The sequence below is a fragment of the Diplotaxodon limnothrissa genome, linkage group LG20 (genome assembly GCF_057381915.1).
Source record: "Diplotaxodon limnothrissa isolate DT_005_m linkage group LG20, D_limnothrissa_male_GT1.1, whole genome shotgun sequence".
Taxonomy (NCBI): domain Eukaryota; kingdom Metazoa; phylum Chordata; class Actinopteri; order Cichliformes; family Cichlidae; genus Diplotaxodon; species Diplotaxodon limnothrissa.
Window position 1 is genome coordinate 38,240,907 of NC_140615.1, and position 21,410 is coordinate 38,262,316.

At 45.3% G+C, this 21,410-nt stretch overlaps 2 protein-coding genes across 2 annotated transcripts; both read right to left on the reverse strand.

The window, feature by feature from the left end:
- Positions 1-3,620: 3,620 nt before the first annotated feature.
- LOC146611468 (L-rhamnose-binding lectin SML-like) lies at positions 3,621-6,579 on the reverse strand. The gene is made up of 8 exons (XM_085345626.1): positions 6,549-6,579; positions 5,123-5,224; positions 4,848-4,941; positions 4,672-4,775; positions 4,556-4,600; positions 4,332-4,464; positions 3,992-4,095; positions 3,621-3,790 (listed from the first exon to the last, which is right to left on the reverse strand). The coding sequence occupies exons 1-8, from the start codon at positions 6,577-6,579 to the stop codon at positions 3,621-3,623; spliced, it is 783 nt and encodes a 260-aa protein (XP_085201752.1).
- Positions 6,580-9,069: 2,490 nt separating this feature from the next.
- LOC146611469 (galactose-specific lectin nattectin-like) lies at positions 9,070-14,441 on the reverse strand. The gene is made up of 10 exons (XM_085345382.1): positions 14,408-14,441; positions 13,912-13,944; positions 12,636-12,737; positions 12,103-12,196; positions 11,844-11,938; positions 11,704-11,748; positions 9,989-10,074; positions 9,730-9,864; positions 9,328-9,439; positions 9,070-9,155 (listed from the first exon to the last, which is right to left on the reverse strand). Exons 1-10 carry the CDS (start codon positions 14,439-14,441, stop codon positions 9,070-9,072), a joined length of 822 nt encoding a protein of 273 aa, XP_085201508.1.
- Between the last annotated feature and the right edge of the window lie 6,969 nt (positions 14,442-21,410).

A 21,410-nucleotide genomic window follows, 5' to 3' on the forward strand; every position in this document is an offset into this window, starting at 1 on the left:
ACTCCTGGGTCACCTGTATGGAGAAAAAAAAACAAACAAACAAACAAACAAACAGAGGAGACAGCAAACAACAAAGAGCAACATAATAATAGAGAAAACAAAGCACCATCACAATAAACTAGCTAGTCATAGATATCAGTATTTACTAAGTAATAAACAATATTGTGCAGCACGCAAGATAGACAGCGCACAGTGTGCTTTGAGGCAGCAGCCAAGAAAGCTTTATTCCGCGTCTGTGAATACCCATGTGTGCATACCTGTGTGGATCAGCATGCTTGCATTCCGCTCTTTTGGCTCTTAACAGAGGTGGTTGCATCTTTTTCCCTCTCTTATCTTTCCTGTTTGGCTCTTTGTCTTTGTCTAGTCTCGTCTGATACTCTCTCAGTCTTTTTCTGTAAAAACTAAGGAATTATGGATTTGATCAACTGGTCTCTTAATGAAATTGACACCTTCTTATCGATGAGAAGCCTGGGCTCGAGGAAGCCCAATCATCCTGCAGAGACGTTTGCTGCTGGACATGCAACAGCTGGCAAAGTGGAGTGTCGTGTGCCTGGCAACGTTCTCAACAGAGGACATTTGAAAGACATCCAACTATTCGGAACCATGATAGGTTCCATCAGGTTTTGCCTGATCAGAATTGGCTCAAACCTGGCTTATCGAAGAATAAAGAAGCTGCTCAAAATCCCACAAGGGCTGGCCGGCACTGCAATGGGCAAGGCCATGAGTACTCAGACTTTGCTTATTGAACATAACATGGATAAGATCTTGGAGAAGCTCACGACTCTGCAACAGGGAATCGATAGATCTGGGGACCAGTGATGGACATTAGATCAGCTGGAAAATTGGATGAGCTTGTTCACACTAAACCAAACCCAAACAACCATTATCTTCATGCGGCTGCCCGGGGCCAGCCAGGAGATGGCTGTGTTCAGCGCCGGAAAGATGGCTGCAGGATCGTATGGGGCTGTTGTGTACCTCAGCTAACTCCATACCCGATACCACCCCTGTTGCAAGTCACATGTTGTTTTCTATGGTGTAAGACATGAAGATCCATGTGCTTTTCTGTGCTGAGGTGTTTTTTTCTGTTCTCAAACTGCTCTCCTGTAGGAGCACAGTGTGGGATCCTCTCCCCTTGTGTATTACTTTCAGTGTTTTCTTACCTTCCTACCTGTTTCCGACCTGTCTTCCCAATGTGAGGTTTGTGCAATGTAAGTATGGTCAGAAGGGGGTCAAATTTTCACTGCAGGTAACATGTATATGTAACATTGCATGTGACAAATAAAGGTTTGATTGATTGATTGATTGATTGATTGATTGATTGATTGATTGATTGATTGACTGACAACCGACCACTGGGAAACTAAAACTTTCTCCACACCTACGTCCCCAGATACTGGGACAGTAGCAACAATAAGGCAGTGAACTGGAGTTTATTCTGCCATGCCCACTGTCTCAAGTTTACTTTTCCTTCAGGTCCCCGGAAGTGTCACCCCCTGCTCTACTGACCTTTTTCTCCAGGCCAAGAAATACCTAGCAACAATATAGCCCTATCTTTACCACCACATTCCCCCTATGACTGTACCATTGGTCTCCTTCCTGGCGCCATGCTCTCCACTCATACAAGCTTTGTATGAGTGGAGGGAGGGAGGCGATGGAGAAAGGTATCAAGGAGTCATTGGCGGCAGGAACCATTTGCCACTCTACCTCCCCAGTAGGGACAGAATTTTTGACAGGCAATGGAAGTCTTGTACTGCTGACCTCCGACTATAAAAAATTCCAGGGGTATCCCACCTTTGAGACTGCAGCACAAAGGCCTTGCTGTCCAGGCCTTTGTTTGAGGGCTCCAACCAAAAAGACTGCAGGAACACATTCACCTATATGTACCAAAAAATTTAACAACAGCCCTAATTGAAGCAGTACGAGCTGAACATGTGCTTGGCTCAGAGGAATATACCTTCAGCACAAGTCATTGAGTGCACCAGGCAGACTGTGAGGGGAGCAACAACAAAGAAATGACCCACCAAATCTCCAGTATGCCCCCTCGATGGCTACAATGGGGGACTTGAAGAGCTCCCTGGCAAGCTAGAGGTGAATGCTACCAGTGTGGTTAGCTGGGCCACATCGCATGCTACTGTCCAGCACCGAGTGCATAAACCCCAGCACCACAGTCAAAGTAAGGTTGGGTGGCATAAAGTAGGAACTGCCACCCACAACAAACCCTCCCAACCTCACTAAGCCACAACTGCAGGTTGGTTGGGTTGGCGTCTAGAAGCCGGATCCAGACTGTCCCTGGTTTGCACTAGTACCCTTCCCGGTATTGATGGCCCAAGTCCACAGGATTTGAAGCCCACAGATCTCCGTATCACAGCAGTCACTGGTGAACGGGCCAGAGTGGTAGGAAAAAGATCTCTCCAGATAACTGTTTCTACCTGCACTGTTGACCACAAGTTCTGTTTAGCCAACATACAAGACCCCTGCATCATTGGTCCAAACATGCTGACCAAATAGGAGGCCACAGTGGATGTACCCAGAGCTACTCTATATTTGGGCACTAAGGCTGTGGAACTTCACACCACGGAAGAAGTGTGGCAGCTTGTTCCCACCTCTAAAGCCAGTATTGGAGAGCCTGAAGTATAACCATGTTGTAAGCACAGGAGGGGTTTCCACTGACCCCTCAAAGGTGGTCGCATTGAGGAACTGGCCCATTCCTCGCAACGTTGCAGAGCTGCGGAGCTTCCTTGGCCAGGCATTGTATTACAGGCGGCTCATCAAGGACTCTGCTACCATTGCAAGCTCCCTGCACCAGCTCACACAGAAAGGCTGTGCATTCCATCTCACCGAGGACTGTGCCACACCCTTTAAAAGGCTTCAATCTGCACTGATTTAGGTCCCTGTGCTGGCCTATCCAGACCTGCAGTGCCCATTTATTGTGGACATGGATTCCAACAACACGGGTCTGGGAGGCAGTGAGAATGATGAGCAGGCCATCTCCTACTACAGCCATTCTCTCAGCAGAGCAGACAGTAACTACTGCATCACCCGTCGAGAGTTGCTAGGTCTCCGCCACTTCTGACCATATTTCTATGGGAAGAAATTACTTCTGCCCACTGACCACGCCTCTCTCACCTCGCTCTTGAATTTTAAGAAACCAGAGGGTCAGCTGGCTGGGTCACTGGAGATGCTGCAAGTCTGGTTGGCTCCATCTTAATGAGGTTTGTACCCGACCAGAGTGTTGCTACCACAGCTGAGCGTCTGGTCAATGAGATGTTCTGCCACTTTGTTATACCCAAGGAACTACACAGCAATTAAGATTGAAATTTTGAGGATGCAGTGAGTGATGGGCTGGTGGAGCACTTTACCCACACACTGGCCACCCAGCTTGCCATGCTTCCTGACCAGAAGCAGTTAACATTTTCGAGCTGAGAATTAGGATTTCCATCAGGGCACGTTGTGTTGTCACGGCGACCATAATTAGGCCAGGATTTGGCTAAAACCTGTCCTTTACCTGAGGAAGAGTTCATAGAGTCAAACTGTAACCTTGACCTCCCGCCAGCAGCAAAAGTGGGACAGGCACCTCCCCCTTGTAATAATGGCCTACTGCATGTCAGTCCAAGAGTCTACTAAGCGTACTCCTGCAGCCCTAATGTTTGGACATGAGCTTCGTACTCCAGTGGACTTGGCAACTGGGCCTCTCCTTGAGTGGGAGTTGTGCAGTGAACCCAGATTGGACTACCTTCACAATCTCCATGAACGGTCACGTGAGGTACAAGAGCTGACCAGACATGGCCCCCTTGAGGTAGGATCATGGGAGAACCCTTCACATGCTACGGTGTGCACTGATGAGGAAGCAAATTAGAAACTAAAAATTCATCTACAGATTTCATCACTGTGATTCAAAAATCCACTCAAAACATGTTCGTAGGGACCAAAGCTCTGCAGCAAAGTGTCCCGAGGGCACGTTGGAGCTCTGTTACGACTCTGAGGTACTTACGCTCACAGTCGTAGGCCACCTCCAGGTACTTGTAGGTGCCTGGACACGGGTCTCCAAAAACTGAGTTGCTCGCTTCAATAATGCAGCTGCTTTTCCCGTTACAGCTGTGAAAGCAGGTGAGTGAGTCAACAGAGGCTTTACATACTTTGTCAGGAAACATCTAAACCAGTGTGCACAGTTTGGGAAACCAGGGTTAACCTGTAACCTGGGAAGAGAAACATTTAGCACATCATCTGTGTGGTGCAGTGGGACGAGGTGACTGCTGATAGAAGCAGCAGGATGAACTGTGAAGTGTTCAGTCACATCTGCGTCGGGCTGAGGGAAGAACGAGCCTCGGTACCTGTCAGCGACTTTAGTGGTGGGATTGGGGCAATGGGCGTTTTGGATCTCGTGGGTTGGACGATGCTGAGAGCATGTGGTCGTATCGCGGCGCCCGTAGTCAGCCCAGTAGACGACTATAGCCTCTCCTTCATCTGAGGAAGAGTTCACCGTGTTAAATCAGCACCATGTTTGTACATCAATGAAACAAATCCACCTGAATCGCAGAGGAACTGCCCCACTCACCACACCGAAGGTTTGCGTTGGATCCTTCACACGCTGTGCTGTGGACTGAAAGAGAAACACCGCGTCACAAACTGTAACAACTCACGGGCAGAGTTTGGAAGTATCCAGATACAGACCTGCTGGGAAGCAGGCGAAGGTGGTGTCCAGGTATTTGCAGGCGCCGGGAACAGGAGTACCAAAGATCTGGATGTCTATGTCACACGTTTTCTTTCCGTCACAGCTGTGGGGAGAGATGGAGCTCACTGACGTGATCGTGTTATTGTTGCAAATGTTTGTTACCGACAGTGGTCACCTCTTCTTGATGGCCTTCAGTTTGTGGTGCTGAGAGCAGTGTTCTTCATCTCCACATGTGTGCTCGACTGACTCCACAACGATCACGCCGCTCTCTGTTTCACGCAGTATGACACAAAAGCAGAGATTAGAGAGGTTCAGAGCAGAGATGGATGGATTTTTACAATCGCAGGTGTCGCCCCCAGCTGGACATGAAAAGAATTTAGTCTTAGGGTTCTTTAGTGTTGGCTTTTAAATCTATAGCCATCCTTTACATACAGTCTGTGTCTGCCTTACCACAGCACAGGTGCTGGACCAGGTGGCCGTCGCAGGTGATCACTCTGGTGCTGGATATGGCAGTCGCAGTGGACGGGACAAAACGTTTGGCTCGGGTTACACCTGGAGGGAAAAATAAAGAGTTAAAAAAGCAGAGTGGGTATGAGCTCACAGCTGATGGTGTGTGTGGGGGGGGTCAGCCGACGGCTTCTGTCTGCTGTTTTGACTCTACGATGAGACTCAAGGACAGCCTGGCTGTTTGCTGGGAGCAGAGACTAAACGTCTGACCTTATCTGAGGCTCTCTCTCCTTCACTGATTCATTTATCTTTATTTTGTGCTCTTCGTCTCCTCCTGCTGAACAGTTAGCGCCGCCATGGAGTCAGCTGACTGACGCAGAGTCACAGCACAAACCGACGGTCTGACGGCTTTTCTGTCTCTGAAAGCTGCAACAGTCACGTGACGAGGTGAGAGTGACGGCGTTGAATCGAGGCAGACACGAGTGTGATTTAGAGTGGGGGGTAGTGGGCAGGTGTTCCCGCCGTGTTTGTGGTAAATGAAACTTTTCCACAGATAATTTAATGTTGATTGGATCTGTGTTAAAATTCAAATAGGAGCTTAAATCTTCTAAGAGTTTCTGTAAGTGTCTGACCTTTGACCTTTGATGCTGTCTAAGAGCGTGCACCTGCTCATGTGGACTGAAAAACACATTAATCTCACAGTTTATTCAAATCTGCCAGATTTATATCCCCACTACTTTCCAAATCCCACGATGAGCCAGGCCTGCAGCTCAGGGGCAGAGAAGTAAAGGTGAGGATCATTTTTAAAAATGTCCATTAATGAGAATAAACCAGGTAACAGAGAAGCACAAAAACAGACTTTTACCTGAACTCATGAGTAAACATGTTGCTGCCAGCACTGAAAAACAAGAAGGAAACCTGAGTGTTAGACTGAGTTTGGTTCGTCTCCAAACTCACACATGAAATGATATCGAATGAAAAAAGGAGAAAACTGCAGTAAAAGGTCGGAGACCCCGATCATATTTCTATTCGCTGTCAGTGCAGCTCAGCATCTGCATACAAATGATTTTATCAACAACATGAGATGATGTCAGAGCTCCTTCCAATAAACATTTAGATTAAAGATGTTTGTCTCTTGTAAGAATGTTGGAAACATTTGAAGCTTTTTAATAAAGTTATTTCTATTCAATGACTTTGAATTATTTAACAGCAGAATTGTATTCCCATCCTGTCAGCTTAAAAGCCATCCTGCATAAACCATTTCTTACCCTTTGATTATTTTCAGGCAGCACATGAACCCTGATCGTCTGATCAATAAACACGTGTATCTACAGAGCTGTTTGATTATTTGCTCTATGAAAGTAGAATCTGCAGCAAAGCGAGCACACGTGCATTTCTGCATGAAGGATTATCAGTGTGTGCTACTCACACAGCGTGTTGCTGAGTCCGGAGCAGAGCATCGTGTTCGGAGGTCTGGTTGTCGGTGGCGAGCTGAGCCGATGGCGGGTCGGACGGAGACCTTGGTGTATTTATGCCGTTTAGCTGAGAACTTTTACCGACGTGCAAAACAAGCAGCCAATGGAAAAATGAGAATCCGATGCTTATCAGGTGCAGCAGAGCCAAGGAGAAAACTAAACTGCTATCAATAAGAAACGATTATAGAAGCCAATCGCAGCTCGCCCAGTGTCAGCCAGGATTGGCTCAAGGCCCCCCCACGACCCTGAACTGGATCGTGGCTCGAGAAGATGGAGCCACAACACAAAACAGCCTTTTCTTTCTCAGACTGAGATGTTGAATCGGTTAAAGAAGGAAATCCTTTTAAAAGCTGCATAAATGCACCTCGGACTGTGGGACACCCCCCAGCATTCAGATCATCACAGGTGGTTAAAAGGCCTTCGGTCAACAAGCTGTGATCATCACTTTAACCATGACTGTTGTACAGTTTCATTAACCATCAGCGTTTATTCAGAATTATCACGATGTGACAGAAAAGAGACGTCGTGACCGCTGGCAGCTCGTCCTTCACGCGGAGCTTTGGTCATCGTCTCTGAAACACTCGGTTCAGCCGCAGTGTTTCACAGTCTTAACATACTGACACAAACACGAGCGCACGTTCACACGTTCACGTGCAGAAGTGAAGGACACGATAATCAAGCATAAACTAAAACAAGGTGGTTTTCACAGAATCACCCCGACGGGCCGAGTGAGGCCGTTCCACAGTCCAGGAGCTAAAAGTCCAACCGTGGTCGCCTCTGGATTTAAAATAAGAGTGTGGAGCAGGTGAAAGGCCCACGTCCAATCAGCAACAAGCGCTTAAATAAAGGCTCCGGCAGCGTTTGGATGGAGAACAGCAGCTGAGGTTATCTGTGAAACAGCTGCATGAACACTGTGACAGACGGATATCACATCCTGCTGTGAAAACACGTATCTGTGTGTTTGTGTGAAAGCTAGCAGCAAACCTCTGAATCATCATCAGGCTCCTCGGCTCTCTGCAGAGACAAGGAGCCCGGCACAAAGTGTTACAGAGTGACACGTTTGCAATTTCATTACATAAAAACAAAATGAATTCATCAGACAGCTGGAATAATGTGTCAGCAGCTCTGTTAAAAAGCGCAGAACTGAAAGAGATTCATAAGTTTCTCAAAGGAAGTCAATAAAACGAGGAAAGAGCCGAGCTGCTGTGTAACGGTGGAAGAAGTGCTGAGGAGGACGATCTACGTCAGGGGCGTCAAACATAAGGTCTGGGGGCCAAAATTAGACGGGCGACTACTCCACCCACTGGATGGCTTTGGGAAATGTGATGGATGGGATACATTTTGCACTTTTGTGTTTCCATAAGTTTATAAGTTTCCCCCGCGGCCCTTCATGCTGCACCAGAGTAATAAAATCACAATTACTGAGAGTTTTTCCTCTGTAAACTATAGAAATGTCTGTTTCTTACAGCGGCTCAAACAACATTTTCTGTGAACAGAAACTTTGTTTAATAATTACAGGACAGTCTGGACAGACAGCTCCCAGAACTTCCTCTGTAATCACACATTTATTTCTTACAGTCGTGCTGACAGACGTCTTTACTGCAGCAGCATTTCTTCATCATGTAGAAAAACTGAGACGCTGCTGAAACGTCTTTTTCTTATGTTAAGATATCTCAGGATTAAATGTAGAGTTAAACTTGTTTAACTGACACAAAGACGACTTTCACTGGTCGATCAAAGCTGTATGTGGCCCACCATGTAAGATGACTTTGACATCTCTGATCCAGAAGGAAGTAATGAAATACAAATACTTTGTCAGTGTACTTTTACTCCCCACATTTGTACACACATTTCTGCACTTTCTACTGCTTACATGTTCAAAACAGACTCGTTACTTTTGCTTTGACACGTCTGAGGGGAGTTATGTTCTCACAGTTCCCACAAGTGCAAACAGCAGTTAAAGTGCTGAAGTGGAACCTGCTGCGCTTTTTGAACTGGGGACGAACAGACGCGAGAACATAGCATGACACAGCACAGAGGAGGCACAGAGACAGGAACTATGAATAACAATGATATCAAAGGCTATTAATAATTCAGACACACAAAAACCTGGCTCACTGCAAACGTTGCATCAATTCACTGCGATATTTGCTTTTCTTTAGATTTAAAGTTAAGTTGTCAGCATCAGAAGTACTGATGGTGTATTTATGTCACACAAGTTTTTCCATCACAGCTGCAGGGAGACAGAAAGCATTTTGAGGTTTATTAAAATGATCAGATGATGATTTGAAGCATGAATGACTCACTTTCAGGTCAACATTTCAGTTCCTTTAAATTTTATTGAATTTATTTTCCTGTTTATTGTGATATGAAATCATATTTATCAATAGAATCCAGCAGTGATGTCATCGAGGCTTGACATCCTGCTGGAAGTGACATCAGCAGTGAGGCTGTGACATCATCATGTCAGACGTGTCAGGACACGAAGGAGCAGTTTGTGTCTCTGACACAAACAAACCCTCTCTGTGAGTTACATCCTGAGTCGTTGACATAATCTTCTCCTGTAAAGAATCAAAACAAAGAAATAAAATCAGAGGTCTGTGCTGTAAATGTTTTCTTCTTCTCTAATGTAAAAAGAACAAACACAGTTCTTATAAAGACCTAAGATCACATGACTTCAGTCAATATAAAAACCAAACACATTTCATCAACAGGCCCACTTTCAGTTTGTACCTTCACAGTTTATCTCCATACAATCTTCTCCTCCTCCAGAGTTGTTTGGTTGTCCATTACCCCAGTTTGTGAAGTCAAACTGGGAACCATCACTCCACTTCCACACAGTTTCCTGGAAGAATAAAGTTCAGTTTGTTCTGATGTACTTTGATGCATCTATGCTGAGAGTGCAGACATGAGACCTCTTACACCACTCGAACACAACGAAGGTTCATTTTGTTTGTGCAGGTAAAAAATGAAAAGAAAAGTCAAGTCAACAGCAACATCTGTCTCCAGGAACAAAGTCCTGATTAATCAGTCTGTCACATGTTGACCTTTGAATCAAACTGATGAATATGAAGAGAAACATATGAAATATCAGAAACAGCTGCAGCTCATCCTCTTTATCTGTGAAACACTTACAGTCTCTCTGTCGTTGCCTCCAACCCAAGCTGTCGGATACGACCCTGCTGCTGTGCGAGTGAGCTCTCTGATGAAGGTGTGCTCAGCTGTGCTGTGGAATGAGGCCAGATTTCCACCGAGTGTCTGACAGGAACACTGAGGAGGAAGATGAGGTGCACAGAAGATGAAAAGTGTGAGAATGCATTTAAAATCAGTCAAAGACAGAAAGTCTTTATGTCATCAGTGATGCAGCGACAGCTGCTGTTATTTCCTGATGTACCTCAGCATCAGTCCAGGTCTTCATGCTGCTTTTAAAGATGAAACAGCGACCTCCAAACCAAGTCCAACCAGCAGGGCAGGAAGGAGCTGCAGCATGAACGCAAAGTTAAAAGGTCAATAATCAAATTAAAAATTCCTCAAAAGAAAAAATAACTTCTGAAACTTCACCATGAACTTCAGCTTAGAAAAGATTTAATAAGAAACACACATTTATTTATGTGTTAATTTTGTAACTGACTCACTGCAGCAGTGAATCTTTAGTGTGACACTGAGTGTAATTAATGTTTAATAATAATTTACTTTAGTTAATGTTCTAATTTTACAGCAGATGCCTCCACAGCGGGACAGAGAGATTCACATGTTTGTGTGATTTTGCATGTTTCACTTTTAACTTCTACTGATCACATCTGGGTCTTTAAAGCTGCAGAGCGTGAATGTTGACCCCCCATGATCCTCCGGTGGGTCCTGTTTAAGGTCGAGGTTTAAGTCTAACAGTGAGTGTGCTTTTACCATCAGGGCCTTTGACTGTGGAATGACCTGCCTGAGGAGAACAGGCTCCAACAATCACAAACCTCCTTTAAATTACTTAAAGCACATTTTAGAGAAAACAGGCTCCTAGCACAACCTGGGTCTCGAATGAAGTCGAGAGGAGACCGGGCACTTGCAACCGTGGCACCCAGACTCTGGAATAACCTCCCTGTTCATGTTCGTACTGCCGAGTCTATCACGTCTTAAAACTTATCTTTTTACATTGGCTTTTGGTTCTAACCAGTTGGCTGTTCTAGCTTGTTGTGTTGTTACCTATTGTTTGTTGTCCTGTTTTATTGTGTCTTTTAATTGTCTCCTGCTTTTACTGACTGTGAAACACTATTGTTGTTTGAATATGTGCTGTATAAATAAAATTTGATTTGAATTGAATAGTGCTTCAGCAACTACAGACACATTTAGAGATAAACAGTATCAGTGATGAATTCCAGTCTGGATTTAAACCGCGTCACAGCACCCAAACTGCCCTACTAGGAGTTTTCAACGACCTCCTTCTAATCGCTGACTCTGGGCGCTCTGCGGTCTTACTTCTATTAGATCTGACGTCACCTTTGACATGGTCGATCATGATATTCTTTTGGCAAGGTTAGAACATGTAGTTGGCCTTACAGGAAATGTTCTTTCATGGTTTAAATCATATCTTTCAGAGAAGTCCTTCTCTGTCACAGTGGGTAAACATTCCTCTTCTTCTGCCCCTGTTCGCTGTGGTGTGCCCCAGGGCTCGGTGCTGGGTCCTGTGTTGTTCTCTCTGTACATGCTGCCCCTGGGCTCCATTTTTGAAAAACATAATGTCTCTTTTCATTGCTGTGCTGATGATATTCAAATCTACCTCCACTTGACTGGGGATGTTTCATCTTCACTACATCCTCTGTGGGGATGTCAAAGACTGGTTACTATGTGACTCTCTTCCCTTAAATGAAAAGAAGACGGAATTATTGTTTTTGATAGAAATATGCTTCTGGGACAACTGACTGGCACACTGGGGCCTGTTGCTAACCGCCTCACTGATGCTGTTAGGAATCTTGGAGTTTTCATGGATACTTCCTTCAAACTGGATCAACAGGTGTCCACTGTGGTAAAAAGTCGCTTCCATCAACTGCGCCAAATTTCTAAAGCTAAACATATTTTTACTGCAGGAAACGTACAAAGAAAGAGAAGCTGTGTTCTCACCACACTGAAGGTTTGCCGTTGATCCTTCACATATTACACTTTGGCCTGAAACAGACACAGATCCCATAGAAACTGTAATCATTCATGTACAGATTGGGTTCATCAGTCATTTCTAATCACAGGTTTAACAGAGTCGTTACGTGGGAAGCAGTCGTAGGTGGTCTCCAGGTATTTGCAGACTCCAGGATCATAAGTAATGTTTGACTTTATGTCACACTCGGTTTTTCCATCACAGCTGCAGGGAGACAGAAACAGCTGGTTTTCAGCTCAAAGATATGAAACAAGTTACTTTCAGGTAATCATTTACTTCCTGTTAGTTTGAGTAAAGCTGTTCAACAGGTTTTAGTTTGTTTCTTCTTTTGAATCAAAGGCTCACTTCTACCATCCCACAGTGCTCACCTGTTCCTCACGTTGTTCACAGCGTCACCGTGAGAGCAGATTACTTCACCTCCACATCTGTACTCAGCTGACCTCACAATGATCATTCCACCCACTGTTATACAGACACAGTATGAGAGAAAAGGAACAACTCAACACAACATGGAATAATCCAGGTTTCAGGCTTCAGTTTCAGACTCAGATGCTGCAGATCCATAAATAATGAGGATTGTACCTCTGTACACCACCACAGTGGATATTACATTAACTCTGATCAAGGAGGAAACTTTAAGTCAGTGTTTTTGTTTCTAATCTACATCAAATGTTTCTGAACTTTTATACACAGTCCAACATCCTCAGAGCTTTTTTAAAGAATAAATGCACTGTTGGTTTGTTGATCAGGAAAATACAATTTAAACTGAAAATAAGCAGCTGTGCATAAAAAGGCTGTAAACTATAAACAGTTCATCCAATACTTGTTAAGTTTGTTGAATTTAGCCTGAGAGTCTGAATTTGATCTGCAGTGAATTCTTGGACACTATTTTCCATCTTACCACAGCTCAGGCGATGAACACTGAGGCCGTTAGAGGTGACCACTCTCCCTGTGGATATGGGGGTCACCTTGGAAGGAAAGGAAACTTGAGCTCTGATAAAGCCTGAAATAAAAAATAAATTGTACATTTCTGATAAATTAATGGGGAATGTGTTGATCATTTTCTTGCTGAAGGTGAAGCTACAGCTGGTCCCTCATCTTACTTTAGTTTTCCCTGATGGATGTGAAACACGGTTAGTGTCAGCGAAGCTTACAGTAACCTCTGTCTGCTGAAGCTGCTGGCTGATTTAGCTCCAGGGTGGACAACAAAGATCACAGTTTGTAAAGAGTGCAGAGACATAATATCTATCATGTTATTATATATCTATATTCAACATTGCATCAATACATTTGTCAAAAAATGTCTCTCTGAGCAAAATGGGTTCAAAAACATAAACAGCTGTGGGATCCTGTTAGTCCGTGATTTGAACCGAGGGAACAAATCGTGGCAGGATGAGCCTGATGTTATTTGTATCCTGCTGTAACTTTACTGTATAAAGAGCAAACATCTCCAACATGTCAGGAGCAGTTAGTCATTACAACAAGTGTTTGTGAACTAAAGATCAAGAATGTGGGATCCTGTTTGTCCGTGATTTGAACAGCCCAGCGCTGCTCCCGACGCAGGGAAACCAGTTCTGCAGGGAGACCGACCTCAGCACCTGTGCAGGTGAAGCCAAAGGGCAGATTTGCTTCACCATATTTTCTCGTCTTTGGCTCAGAATGAAGTTGGTTTGGAAACATATTCAGCGACGCTTCATCTCCTGCTTTGCGTTTCTGTGGCCGCCCCGTGCTAGCAGTGTCCAAGCGTTTTGTATCCCCCCCCCCCCCCCCCCCCCTTTTCATACCCCCCTGCAATGGCTCTGTGCCCCCTCCTAGGGGGCGGACCCCACACTTTGAGAAGGTCTGCTTTAAATCAAAATTGATTTAAAGGATTGCAATCCAAAGCCTCTATCCCTGATTTCCTCACATGTCAACAAGGAGCCCCACAACATCCAGAACCCCCCCACCCCACCCCACCCGCCCAGCAGCCACCAGACAGGTTTCATTTCATTTTCACTGGGAACAGAAATAAGATTTTAAAAAGGTGTGTGTGAAGGATAGAGTTTAGATTTTAGATCACACAAATACAATATTTAGTAGTTACAGACAGAAGAAGAAGAGGTGAGCTCTAATAATGAGAAAGTTCACAGAAAGGCTCTTTGTGACCAGAATATAAGAAGCAGTAAAACAGCATTTACCTGAAGTGATGAGTGAACAGGTTGCTGCCAGCACTGAAAGAGACAGAAAGAAAGCTCAGTGTCAGACTGTGTGTTTGATATCAAGTTGAATTCACCTCAAAACATGAAACAGAAATGAAAAGCAAACAGGAGAAAGCTGCTGCTTTCATTCACACCTGGATTCTTTGGAAACTCTTTCTAAACAGCAGATTTCAATGACACATTTATTCTCTTCATCTTTCCAACTTTTGTCAATAAACTTATTTGTGTTGACAGTTTGACTTCAACTCTTCAAAGTAAATGATCAGCCATGAATTGCTCTCAGGACTCTGTGAAGCCTAACTGTCCTGCTGAGGTGATGCAAACATGTATTTAGGATGTTAGATGAACTGATCCAATAAAGCAGAAAGAAAAGCATGTCACAGTACAGCACAGTGGAAAGCTAGAAAAGGATTAGACTGAACATGTGCAGCTGATTTCATGTATAAATAAAGGATGATCAGTGTGTTGTACTCACACAGTGTGCTGCTGAGTCCGGAGCAGAGCATCATGTTAGGAGATCTGGATTACAGTGAAGAGCTGATGGAGGATCAAACACAGAGCTGCTGGATTTACTCTGTTTCAGTAACACCTGTGATGTACATGCAAAGCACAGCCAATGGAAAAGCAGAGTATCCTCCTTCTCACGTGCAGGATGTTGGATGTTTGGAATGGAAAAAGTATGAGAAAAAGAAAAAAACAGGATGTGAATAAACAACATGTAAAACAGGGTGCAGCAGGAACACAGCAGGAATATATTTGTATGGAAAATTTTCATATTTACATGGAACATCTCCACATGTCTCTCTGGTCAGAGACCACAAACGAGACAGTGTTTGTGATGCTGAGTCAACAGTATTATATTGTAAGTGTTTAAAGAGAGGTTTCCATTGACTGTGACTGTGTGAAGAACTGTTGAAAGTTCCTGAACAACACAACATGCCATTGTATGGCAGCTGCACCATTGTACACTATCTCTACTTTTAACTTTCCTTTTTGCTAAAGCACATAGTTGGGACCAAACACTCCAGGAACAACAAGTAGGCCTGCAGAGCGAGAGCGAAGTGCTCTAATAGGGTGATATGGTACTACAAGGTCATTAAGATAAGATGGGGCCTGATTATTTAAGACCTTGTATGTGAGGAGCAGGATTTTACATTCAATTCTGGATTTAACAGGGAGCCAATGAAGGGAAGCCAATACAGGAGAAATACAGCATTTTGGATTAACTGAAGGCTTTTCAGTTAATCTGCTTCGTGCATGGAGAGGGAGACATTGTCTAAGAGTTCTTCTGTCTCCTACTACCTGAACTGGGTCGAGGAACATCCTGGGACAGAGCTTATCCACCCGCTTCCTCTCAGCTGTAGATAAGCTGCTGTTCCAACAAACAACAACATAGAAGATGGCCGACAGCACCAGAGAGTCTAAAAAGGTCTTCAGGAGTTCCCCCTGCACTCCAAAAGATCTCAGTCTCCTCAGCAGGTAGAGTCTGTTCTGACTCCTGACTCAGTGTTGTCTTAAAGACATTCCTGCAATTTAATTGGCTACAAAGAGCTAGGTTGATCTGCATACCCAAGAAGTATGCGATGCCTTGTAACGATACCTTGAAGAAGCATTTAAAATATAAACAGAACTGGTCCCAGCGTGGAACCCTGAGGAACTCCATTATTAACCTGAGAATGTGAAGAAGGCAAATTGGAGTCTGTTAGACAGACATCACTGAAGTCACTGCGGTGCAGAAACTTTAATACCTGCTGCATGCTCTGATCTCTGTAGTAAAAGTTCATGATCATCAGTATTGGTATCAGTATTTTTTCACTCTAATAGTTAAGATTTTATTTGTGAAGAAATTCATGAATTCGTTAATAGCTGAGATTAAAGGAATGTTTGGAGCTCTGTTTGTCATCCTGGCTACAGACTCAAGTTTGTTCTTATTTTCTTAAAAATCAGTGATGAATAGTAAAATGGGGTAACGACGTTACGTGGGTAACGACAGCGAGACCTGGAGGGGCGTGATTGGGAGGAACGGCCTCCCTGATCTGAACCCGAGCGGTGCTTTGTTATTGGACTTCTGTGCTAATCACAGTTTGGCCATAACGAACACCCTGTTCAAACATAAGAGTGTCCATAAGTGCACGTGGCACCAGGATGCTCTAGGCCGTAGGTCGATGATCGATTTTGTAATCGTATCACCAGACCTGCGACCATATGTTCTGGACACTCGGGTAAAGAGAGGGGCTGAGCTGTCAACTGATCACCACCTGGTGGTGAGTTGGATCAGGTGGCGGGGGAGGACGCTGGACAGACCTGGTGCACCTAAACGCATAGTGAGGGTGTGCTGGGAACGTCTAGCAGAGGCCCCAGTCCGCGAGATCTTCAACGCACACCTCCGGCAGAGCTTCAACAGCATTCCGAGGGAGACTGGGGACATTGAGTCCGAATGGACCATGTTCAGCGTCTCCATTGCCGAAGCTGCTGCATTGAGCTGCGGCCGCAAGGTGGTTGGTGCCTGCCGTGGTGGTAATCCCCGAACCAAATGGTGGACACCAGAGGTGAAGGGAGCCACTAGGCTGAAGAAGGAGTCCTATCGGGCTTGGTTAGCCTGTGGGACTCCGGAGGCAGCCGACAGGTATCGACAGGCCAAGCGGAATGCGGCTCAGGCAGTGGCTGAAGCAAAAACTCGGGTGTGGGAGGAGTTCGGAGAGGCCATGGAAAAAGACTTTTGGACTGCCTCGAAGAGATTCTGGCAAACCGTCAGACGTCTCAGGAGGGGAAAGCGGTGCTCTACCTGCACTGTGTATAGTGCTGGCGGAGCGCTGCTGACGTCGACTGAGAAAATTGTCAGGCGGTGGAAGGAATACTTCGAGGACCTCCTTAACCCTCCTGCCATCCTTTAAAAAACTCACACCCATCACCCTAGGGACCATTCTCAGCCACGCCATAAAAAGACCATATATCCATATTTTATTCCACTTTAAATTAGCCAACCTTGTAAAACTACTCCTCCCTGAAATATTCATGTAAAGTTTTAATTATATTTTCGTTGTTTTAACCCTTCAAATCCCAGTGTTATTACATGAGCGCCCTGTGTTATAAGCCCCAAAAACCAAAAAACGAAACTAAATATTTCCACAAAAAACCAGTTGAAGTAATATGTGATTGTCATTATAAGTAGGCCTTTAGATGGACCAAAGATTGGCACCAACATACATTTTGACCTGCCATTATTTTTTTTGCATTTTTTTTGCAATTTAAAAATTAAAACTTCAAGGCCCTGAGTCTTCATTGACATCCAAGAAAAGAAGAAAAAATAAAATCATATGATGATAATTTGGGGTTGAAAAATAGCGTTTATAATGGAAGTCAATGGGCAGAAAATGGTCCCCAGGGTGATGGGTGTGGGGATTTCTGCTGCTCAGCCATTTTAGGCTGATTTAAGGAATTCACACTGGAATATTAACATTGACAGGTAAAAACTATCCTGTGGCAAGTTTGGTTATATTCCACTGAACACAGTGGAAATGGCAGCCATTTAACACATAGCAGTGGCACAAAAAGGTCCCAAGAAGGCAGGAGGGTTAATCCCACTGACACGTCTTCCGAGGAGGAAGCAGAGTCTGGGGATGAGGGGAATGACCCGCCAATTTCCGGGGGCGAGGTCACTGAGGCAGTTAAACAACTCCTTGGTGGCAGAGCCCCTGGTGTTGATGAGGTCCGCCCCGAGTTCCTGAAGGCTCTGGACGTTGTAGGGCTGTCCTGGTTGACACGCCTCTGCAATGTTGCGTGGAGATCAGGGGCAGTACCTGTGGACTGGCAGACCGGGGTGGTGGTCCCCATCTTTAAGAAGGGGGACCGGAGGGTGTGTTCCAACTACAGGGGGATCACACTCCTCAGCCTCCCTGGAAAAGTCTATGCCAGGGTGCTGGAAAGGAGAGTTCGTCCGTTAGTCGAACCTCGGATACAGGAGGAACAATGCGGTTTTCGTCCTGGTCGCGGAACACTGGACCAGCTCTTTATCCTCTCGAGGATACTTGAGGGTGCATGGGAGTTTGCCCAACCAGTCTACATGTGTATTGTGGACTTGGAGAAGGCATTCGACCGTGTCCCTCGGGGTGTCCTGTGGGAGGTGTTGCGGGAATATGGGGTGTCTGGCCCATTGCTACGGGCCATTCGATCCCTATACAACCGTTGCAAGAGCTTGGTTCGCATTGCCGGCAATAAGTCGGACTCGTTCCTGGCTCCGCCAGGGCTGCCCTTTGTCTCCGGTTCTGTTCATAATTTTTATGGACAGAATTTCTAGGCGCAGCCAAGTGGCGGAGGGCTTTCGCTTTGGTGGCCTCAGAATCTCATCTCTGATTTTTGCAGATGATGTGGTTCTGTTGGCTTCCTGCCATAAAAGACATCTACAGGAAGTGGTATCTGAAAAGGGCTGGGAAAATCATCAAAGACCCCAGTCACCCATCACATGGACTCTTCACCCTCCTGCCCTCTGGGAAGCACTACAGGAGCCTCCGGACTAAGACCACCAGGTACCGGAACAGCTTCTTCCCCACAGCTGTCAGACTCCTGAACTCTGCCTCCTGACATCTGACCCACGTTAAACTCATGGTCTGAACATACACACACCCACAACCACCTACACACCTTTCTCACTCACTATGTGATAACAGACCTCTCTGCATTGAATCATATCTGTTATTAACCTCTGTCTCTCTTCCACAGCATGTCTTTATCCTGTCTTCCTTCTCTCACCCCAACCGGTCGCAGCAGATGGCCCCGCCCCTCCCTGAGCCTGGCTCTGCCAGAGGTTTCTTCCTGTTAAAATGGAGTTTTTCCTTCCCACTGTCGCCAATGTGCTTGCTCATAGGGGGTCATATGATTCTTGGGATTTTCTCTTTTTACCATAGGATCTACTTTACAATATAAATTGCCTTGAGACGACTGCTGTTGTGATTTGGCGCTGTATAAATAAAATGTATTCAAACTCAACTGAATTGAAAGCTGAAGGCTCTGCTTCCCATTGTATGGAGCAATCACATGTAAACCAGCAGTCTGAGAGCGAAGTGCTCTATTTGTCGTACGGCACTGTAAGGTCATTAGGATAAGATGGGGCCTGATTATTCAGGACCCACAAAGTCACTTGGAGGGATTATTTTTCCTGGTTAAATGATGATCTTCTAAATGAGTGCATTTCCTGTGCAGCTTTTTCCAAGACTCCTTTTTTTGTCGTGCAGTGTTTGAATAAATCCTGTGATCTACATGCAAACCCATTGCCAGTTGACGGTAATAGACAGGGTGCGGCAGGAGTACAGCTGGGAACACATTTGTATGGAAAATATTCTGATTTGCATTGAAAATCTTTGTTCTAACTCACAAAGGAGAAAGTGTTTCAGTCCATGGGTCGAAAGCTGTAATGAAATCAGCTCGTTGGAAAAACATCTGTTAGAGAGTGGACTCAGGCGCAGAGCTTAGAAATAGAGACAGTGCGTTTATTTACAGTGCAGCAAGGTGACAACAGTTCAAATGTGTGTGACCAAGTGGTCGGCGGGGTTCTAAAAGAAATAATAAAATGACAACGCCACCTAGGGGAATTCCACCCCCAGGAAATATATGTTTAAGAAAAATAGATAAAAAGAGGCCGCACAGATTCAAGGATGCACACTGAGGCAGGTTGGCTCCAATATTAAAACAGTTTTATTTATAGTAAAAGAAATAAAGAATAAAATATTAGGAGAACAAAATGTTGACAGTGCCCTAGAAGTACAATAAAACAATGTTGGAACTTGGACTTACCAGCAGCCGTGGACCCAAAAGAAAATCACACAAAAAGAAAATCACTGCAGCCCACCCGGTGCTGTACAAAAGAAAGTGTGAAAGCGACCCACCACCTGAGGTCCCAGGGCCACTGGCACGTCCTCCGTTCACTGAAATAAAACAGAAAAATACGTTAAAGGAAGAAAAGGACGCTGAGCGTCTGGCTCGCTACACATCATAAAAAAACTAAAATACACTTTAATAACTTTAATAAAAGAAATCGCACACACACACACACACACACACACACACACACACACACACACACACACACACAGATCTTCAGTCATGTATCCTGTGCTTCACAGTAACTGTAATTTTATTGGTTGTATTTGTGTATATAACCCCCCACCCCCCACCCCTGTCCTGTATTTATTGTTCTTATTTGTCGCATCTGTGATTACAGCAAAAACATACACTCAACAAAAATATAAAGGCAACACCTTTGTTACTGCTCCCATTCCCCATGGGATGGACGTAGAGACCTAAAATTCATTCCAGATACACAATATAACCATCCCTCCCAAACAGTGGTCACAAATCAGTCCAAATGTGTGGTAGTGGGCACATCTGCTATATTGAGATAATCCATCCCACCTCACAGGTGTGCCACATCAGGATGCTGATCTGACATCATGAGTAGTGCACAGGTGTACCTCAGACTGCCCACAACAAAAGGCCACCCTGGAATGTGCAGTTTTTTGCGCTATTGGGGGTCTGGGGACCCAGAACCGGTCAGTATCTGGTGTGACCACCATTTGCCTCATGCAGTGCAACACATCGTCGCATGGAGTCTATCAGATTGTCAATTGTGGCCTGTGGAATGTTGGTCCGCTCCACTTCAATGGCTGTGCGAGGTTGTTGGATATTCGTGGGAACTGGTACACGCTGTCGTATACGCCGGTCAAGCACATCCCGAACATGCTCAATGGGTGACATGTCCGGTGAGTATGCTGGCCATGCAAGAACTGGGACATTCTCAGCTGCCATCTGCCCTGAACAATGTGAACCATGATTCATCCGTGAAGCGCACACCTCTCCAACGTGCCAGACGCCATCGAATGTGAGCATTTGCCCACACAAGTCTGTTACGGCGACGAGCTGGAGTCAGGTCAAGACCCCGATGAGGACGACGGGCATGCAGTTGAGCGTCCCTGAGACGGTTTCTGACAGTTTGTGCAGAAATTGTTTGGTTGTGCAAACCAATTGTTCCAGCAGCTGTCTGGGTGGCTGGTCTCAGACGATCTTGGAGGTGAACCTGCTGGATGTGGAGGTCCTGGGCTGGTGTGGTTACACGAGGTCTGCGGTTGTGAGGCCGGTTGGATGTGCTGCCATATTCTCTGAAAGGCCTGTGGAGACGGCTTATGGTTGAGAAATGAACATTCAATGCACGGGCGACAGATCTGGTTGACATTCCTGCTGTCAGCATGCCAATTGCACGCTCCCTCATTGCTTGTGGCATCTGTGGCATTTTGCTGTGAGACAAAACTGCACATTCCAGGGTGGCCTTTTGTTGTGGGCAGTCTGAGGTACACCTGTGCACTACTCATGATGTCAGATCAGCATCCTGATGTGGCACACCTGTGAGGTGGGATGGATTATCTCAATATAGCAGATGTGCCCACTACCACACACTTGGACTGATTTGTGACCACTGTTTGGGAGGG